The following is a 7,500-nucleotide window of genomic DNA, read 5'->3' on the forward strand; positions in this document are numbered from 1 at the left end:
CTTAAAGGATCTGCCCCTGTTTTAAAATTTTCACCTAAAATGACATACACAAATCTAACTGCCTGTAGTTCAGGACCTGAAGCAAGGATATGCATATTATTCATACAGTTTGAAAGGAAACACTTTGGAGTTTGTGTAAATGTCAAATTAATGTCGGAGAATATAACATATTAGATCTGGTAAAAGATAATACAAAGAAAAAATGTGTTTTTAAAATATTTTTTTGTATCATCATCTTTGAAATTGCAAGAGAAAGGCCATAATGTATTATTACCAGCCCAGGTGTAATTTAGATGTTGCCCACTAGATGGCAACAGTGTATGTGCAAAGTTTTAGACGGATCCAATGAACCACTGTATTTCTGTTCAAAATGTTGTATCAAGCCCAAATGTGCCAAATTGGTTTATTAATACATTTTTAAGTTCCTAACTGTGCACTCTCCTCAAACAATAGCATGGTATTCTTTCACTGTAATAGCTACTGTAAATTGGACAGTGCGGTTAGATTAACAAGAATTTAAGCTTTCTGTCAATATCAGATATGTCTATATCCTGGGAAATATTCTTGTTACTTACAACCTCATGCTAATCACATTAGCCTAGATTAGCTCAACCGTCCCGCGGGGGACCCACAGATCCTGTAGAGGTTTTAACCGCTTAAGGTCAATGTCTGCACCCTGCAGAAATCCAATAGGAGTAATACAAAAATCCCAATAAAAATCTGTCAGTTTAAGCTAGAGATACACCACATACACCAGCAGTATGTGGATTTGGCTTTTTCAGCCACACCCATTACGGACAGAGCTCAGTGACTTTCAATGTGGCACCGGGTTTCCATGGGCGAGCAGCAGCACACAAGCCTAAGATCATCATGCGCAATGTCAAGCGTCAGCTGGAGTGGTGTAAAGCTCACCCCCATTGGACTCTGGAGCAGTAGAAACGCGTTCTCTGGAGTGATAAATCGGGCTTCACCATCTGGCAGTCCGACTGACAAATCTGGGTTTGGTAGATACCAGGAGAACGCTACCTGCCCCAATGCAATAGTACCAACTGTGAAGTTTGGTGGAGGAGGAATAATGGTCTGGGGCTGTTTTTCATGGTTCGGGTTAGGCCCCTTAGTTCCAGTGAAGGGAAATCTTAACACTACAGCATACAATGACATTTGAGACAATTCTGTGCTTCCAACTTCGTGGCAACAGTTTGAGGAAGGCCATTTCCTGTTTCAGCATAACAATGCCCCCGTGTACAAAGCAAGGTCCATACAGAAATGGTTTGTCAAGATCTTTGTGGGTGAACTTGACTGGCCTGCGAGGAGCGGTGAAAGGTGACAGAGCTGCCGCGGTGTTTGTCAGACCATGAGACATCCCATCTGCAGTGAAAGGTGACAGAGCTGCCGCGGTGTTTGTCAGACCATGAGACAGCCCATCTGCGGTGAAAGGTGACAGAGCTGCCACGGTGTTTGTCAGACCATGAGACAGCCCATCTGCGGTGAAAGGTGACAGAGCTGCCACGGTGTTTGTCAGACCATGAGACAGCCCATCTGCGGTGAAAGGTGACAGAGCTGCCGCGGTGTTTGTCAGACCATGAGACATCCTGAAAATCGATCTTCTCATAAAATTGTCTGTGGCCTACAAATCCTGCTATGGAAAGATGAGTCTCTCATGAACAAGATGGTGTTCTCCGATTTGCTCTATGACCCCTACAAGCCTCTTGGGAATTTTTAGAGTTGGTACAGCTGATCTGCCAACTTCTGTCTGTAGCCTCCGAACCGTTTGGGATGCACACTAATCTGACCCATCTGTGGAAAAGTGAGACTCTCACAAACACGTAGATGTTGGTTGTTTTGCTCTAGGATGCCCACAAACCTCACAAGACTCATCTAAGGCCTGGTCCCCTGGTACCCGTTGAAAAAATGAATGGAAGTACTGTATACACACCATATACTCACACTACACTGTCACTCCCACACAAATCCCTCACACACTCAAACGTTACACACACACACTCATTTTTTTTATTATTATAACTTTTTAAATTCTGCATCTTTGGAGAAAGTTCATAAGAAAGCATTTCAATGTAAAGCCTACACCAGTTGTATTCGGAGCCTGTGATAAAATACCATTTGATTTGATTCCAGGTTCAATGTTTGACATGACTGAGTTAGCTGAAGTTGTCTAGTTAGCTAGCAAGTGACAAGAACGTTATCCAGCCTGCATAGCAACCATTTTGTTTAGAACGGATAATCAGTCCTTTTGCATAGCAACCATGCAAAAAATAATTAAGGACTGGGTGGCGTCTGTAGAAAGATGACCAAAATAACTAACATCTGGACTATATCTTCTGGTGAAATAATGACATTTTATGAATTATGAATAAATAAATAAAATATGTAATTCACTGTTATTTTAGTATGTTGGTAACAGTTTTATAAAAGCAATAAGACACGGGAGGCAGTGATGTATCATGAATACAGTCACAGGTAAAATGGGTTGGTTGGCTCTCTGCTATCGCTTGGCCGTGTTCAGGTCTTTAAAACTTGTTGGGGATAGGGGGCAGTATTTTAAAAATCGGACATGATGGGTAGATGAACAAGATGTTTATCTTTCATTTGCTGTATTGGACTTGTTAATGTGTGAAAGTTAAATATTTCTAAAGAATATTTTTGAATTCCCTGCACCACCTTTTCAGCTGAATGGGGGGTGGAGTTCCCCTAGGGGAACGCCTTGCCATAACAGGTTTTAACCCACCTTGAACCCGTTCCTCTTGCCCATTCTCAGACATCCCATCCACATATCAGTGAGCAGCATCTGACTGCAGGTGTGGGCGATAAAGTCTCTGTGCTTGGCGGCTACAGCCAGTTTCAGGCAGGTAGAGTCGCTCCAGTTCTTTAGCTGATAGGTCAGTAGTTTCATGGCCACCTGCTCATCGTGCTTATAGGACTGGTCTAGGAGCTCGTAGGCCAGCTGGCCAAACTCTCTGAGGAGGGAAGAAGGAAGACGTTGTGCTTCGGGGGTCAATTCCATTTACAATTCCAATTTTCTTATTTGGAATTTGAGTTTGCTTCCTGAATTTCCTCACTAACGTGATCCCAACGCTGTTGGATTGAAACCTTTCTGCTAGCTAGTCCCTCACTAACTTAACCCCAACACTGTTAAACCTTTCTGCTAGCTAGCCCCTCACTAACTTGACCCCAACACTGTTAAATCTAAACCTTTCTGCTAGCTAGCCCCTCACTAACTTGACCCCAACACTGTTAAATCTAAACCTTTCTGCTAGCTAGCCCCTCACTAACTTGACCCCAACACTGTTAAATCTAAACCTTTCTGCTAGCTAGCCCCTCACTAACTTGACCCCAACACTGTTAAACTTTCTGAGCTAGTCCCCACACTGTTAAATCTAAACCTTTCTGCTAGCTAGCCTCCCTGACCCCAACACTGTTAAACTAACTTGACCCCAACACTGTTAAATCTAAACCTTTCTGCTAGCTAGCCCCTCACTAACTTGACCCCAACAGACACTGGTAGATGACCCCAACACTGTTAAACCTTTCTGCTAGCTAGTCCCCCTCACTGTTAAATCTTTCTGCTGTCCCTCACTAACTTGACCCCAACACTGTTAGCTAGTCCCTCACTAATTGAAACCTTTTCTCTTGCTTTAGCTAGCCCCTCACTAACTTGACCCCCCAACACTGTTACTTGACCCCAACACTGTTAAACCTTTCTGCTAGCTAGTCCCTCACTAACTTGACCCCAACACTGTTAAACCTTTCTGCTAGCTAGTTGAAACCTTTCTGCTAGCTAGTCCCTCACTAACTTGACCCCAACACTGTTAAATCTAAACCTTTCCTCAGTCCCTCACTAACTTGACCCCAACACTGTTAGGTTGAAACCTTTCTGCTTAGCTAGCCCCTCACTAAGTCCCTCACTGACCCCAACACTGTTAAATCTTTCTGCTAGTCCCTCACTAACTTGCCCTCACTAACTTGACCCCAACACTGTTAGGTTGAAACCTTTCTGCTAGCTAGTCCCTCCCTCACTAAATCTAAACCTTTCTGCTAGCTGACTTGACCCCAACACTGTTGAATCTTTCTGCTAGCTAGCCCCTCACTAACTTGAACCCAACACTGTTAAATCTAAACCTTTCTGCTAGCTAGCCCCTCACTAACTTGACCCCAACACTGTTAAATCTTTCTGCTAGCTAGCCTCGCACTAACTTGACCCCAACACTGTTAAATCTTTCTGCTAGCTAGCCCCTCACTAACTTGGAATTGTTTTCCAGGTCCTGGAAGATGTCGTCCACCAGTTCACTCTGAGACGACTCGTGGGCCATGGCCTTGTACAGCTTACAGGCCACCAGAGCTTTGGCCATGGCCTCTTCCCCCCTCTTCCAGAGGAACAGAGCCATCTTCTGACGCTTCATGAGAACGGCCCACACCATCAGCTCATGGAACGGGTACTGGAAGCGGCTGACCTCCGGGTCGTCCACATCGATGTCGATCTCTTCCTCTTTCTTCTTCTTCTTCTTCCCTTTACTCTTGCCTTTTCCTCCAGGCTCGTCGTCCTGGTATGAATCAGATGGACATTAGAAATATGAAGTATTGGCTGCAGGGCGAATCTTAACTTCACTTCACTGAAGTCAAATGTTTACTTAGACATGCATTGATACCAATGGGAGACTAAGTGGATTCTCCCCTGTATACAGAAATGAATTCAAGTGGTTATTGTATTTGTATGGATGATCTTGAAATGAAACAGCAGGGAGCAGGCCTCGAACCCTCAACCTTCTTGCCCGAAGTCCAGCGTGCTATCGACTGTGCCGCAAAAGCATGCTCGTGCGGCAGAGTCGATTTCCGCGCTTATAAACCCAGGGTCGTTACAATATGTAAATTTAAAATGTCGCTAAGTAGAACAACGGTGCTAAGTGAAAGACAAACGAGACACTCACCTCCAGTCCTAACATTTTTAAAGCTTTCGGCTGTGAAACAAAACAAGGGGGAGGAGACATCATTTAATTAGTATGATTAACATTAGCATTCATGTTAGCATTAGCATTTTATGTATTATATATCATTATTATTAAAGTTATTATTACACTGAACAAAAATATTTAAATGCAGCACGCAACAATTTCAAAGATTTTACTGAGTTACAGTTCATATAAGGAAATCAGTCAATTGAAATAAATTCATTATTTATTTCAAATAATGTGCTTCTACGTCTGCGTTGCTTCCTGTTTGGGGTTTTAGGTTGAGTTTCTGTACAGCACTTTGTGACATTGGCCGATGCAAAAAGGGCTTTATAAATACATTTGATTTGATTTGATTCATTAGGCCCTAATCTATGGATTTCACATGACTGGGAATACAGACATGCATTGGTCAGTATCTGGTGTGACCGCCATTTGCCTCATGCAGCGAGACACATCTCCTTCGCATAGAGTTGATCAGGCTGTTGATTTGTGGCCTGTGAAATGTTGTCCCACTGCTCTTCAATGGCTGTGGGAAGTGGAACAAGCTGTCATAAACATCGATCCAGAGCATCCCAAACATGCTGAGTGGGTAACATATCTGGTGAGTATCCAGGCCATGGAAGAACTGGGACATTTTCAGCATCTGGGAATTGTGTACAGATCCTTGTGAATGGGGCAGTGCATTATCATGTTGAAACATGAGGTGATGGCGGCAGATGAATGTCACGAAAATGGGCCTCAAGATCTTGTCACGGTATCTCCGTGCATTAAAATTTCCATTGATAAAATTCTGTTGTGTTTGTTTTCCGTAACTTATGCCTGCCCCATACCATAACCCCACCTCCAACCTTGGGTCTCTCTGTTCACAACGTTGACATCAGCAAACCGCTCGCCCACACAACACCATACACGCTATCTGCCATCTGCCCGGTACAGTTGAAACCGGGATTCCTCCGTGAAGAGCACACTTCTCGAGCGTGCCAGTGGTCATCGAAGGTGAGCATTTGCCAACTGAAGTCGGTTATGACGCCGAACTGCAGTCAGGTCAAGACCCCGGTGAGGACGACGAGGACGCAGATGAGCTTCCCTGAGATGGTTTCTGACAGTTTTTGCAGAAATTCTTTGGTTGTGCAAACCCAGTTTCATCAGCTGTCCAAGTGTCGGGTCTCAGACGATCCTGCAGGTGAAGAATCTGGATGTGGAGGTCCTGGGCTGGCGTGGTTACATGTGGTCTGGGGTTGTGATGCCGGTTGGACGTACTTCCAAATTCTCTAAAATGACGTTGGAGGCAGCTTATGGTAGAGAAATGAACATTAAATTCTCTGGCAAGACATTCTTGCAGTCTGCATGCCAATTGGACGCTCGCTCAAAACTTGAGACATCCGTGGCATTGTGTTGTGTGACAAAACTGCACATTTTAGAGTGGCCCTTTAATGTCCCCAGCACAAGGTGCACCTGTGTAATGATCATGCTGTTAAATACGTTTTTTTGATATGCCACACCTGTCAGGTGGATGGATTATCTTGGCAAAGGAGAAATACTCACTAACAGGGAAGTAAACAAATGTATACACAACATTTATTAAGAGAAATAAGCTTTAACGTGAGTATGGAAACATTTCTGTGATCTTTTATTTCAGCTGATGAACAATAGGAGCAACACTACATGTTGCGTTTCTATTTTTATTCAGTGTGTTATATTCAGATCTGTAAAGGGAGTGTTTCTCCTCACTCTTTTTAAACCGTAGAGGTTGTTGTAGAGGGTGCGGAACTGTTTCCTGGTGTAGTTACAGCGATAAGCCCCGCCCATCAGGAACTCCAGGACCAATCCGATATCGATCAAGGTGATCTGGTAATCCGGTGGAAGATTTCCCTGAAACACCAAACAACCATCATCATTATTCTGTTACTGTTTTCACGTTACTATAGGGGGTCAAAATTAGGTATCACTTTACTATACGGGGTCAATATTAGGTATCACTTTACTATAGGGGGTCAATATTAGGTAACACTACTGTAGGGGGTCAATATTAGGTAACAGGTTACTATAGGGGGTCAATATTAGGTAACACTTTACTATAGGGAGTCAATATTAGGTATCACTTTACTATAGGGGGTCAATGTTAGGTAACACTTTAATATAGGGAGTCAATATTAGGTATCACGTTACTATAGCGGGTCAATATTAGGTATCACTACTATAGGGGGTCAATATTAGGTAACACTTTACTATAGGGAGTCAATATTAGGTAACACTTTACTATAGGGGGTCAATGTTAGGTAACACTTTAATATAGGGAGTCAATATTAGGTATCACGTTACTATAGCGGGTCAATATTAGGTATCACTACTATAGGGGGTCAATATTAGGTAACACTTTACTATAGGGAGTCAATATTAGGTATCACTTTACTATAGCGGGTCAATATTAGGTATCACTACTATAGGGGGTCAATATTAGGTAACACTTTACTATAGGGAGTCAAAATATACATTACACCTTAATGAAACCAGTCATAACACCTTAATGAAA

The 7,500-nt window shown here is 43.1% G+C and overlaps 1 protein-coding gene across 1 annotated transcript in view; it reads right to left on the reverse strand.

Moving 5' to 3' along the window:
• Positions 1-4,067: 4,067 nt before the first annotated feature.
• LOC112222497 (transient receptor potential cation channel subfamily M member 1-like) overlaps positions 4,068-7,500 on the reverse strand; it is an 11,108-nt gene continuing 7,675 nt past the window's right edge. Inside the window, exons 6-8 of the mRNA XM_042313274.1 lie at positions 6,699-6,839; positions 4,944-4,973; positions 4,068-4,559 (exon numbers count right to left, since the gene is read on the reverse strand). Coding sequence (XP_042169208.1) covers positions 4,245-4,559; positions 4,944-4,973; positions 6,699-6,839 — 486 coding nt within the window. The 3' untranslated portion in view covers positions 4,068-4,244. The remainder of the gene's footprint in view (positions 4,560-4,943; positions 4,974-6,698; positions 6,840-7,500) is intronic.

This window comes from Oncorhynchus tshawytscha, unplaced genomic scaffold (genome assembly GCF_018296145.1).
Source record: "Oncorhynchus tshawytscha isolate Ot180627B unplaced genomic scaffold, Otsh_v2.0 Un_contig_8409_pilon_pilon, whole genome shotgun sequence".
NCBI classification, from domain to species: Eukaryota; Metazoa; Chordata; class Actinopteri; order Salmoniformes; family Salmonidae; genus Oncorhynchus; species Oncorhynchus tshawytscha.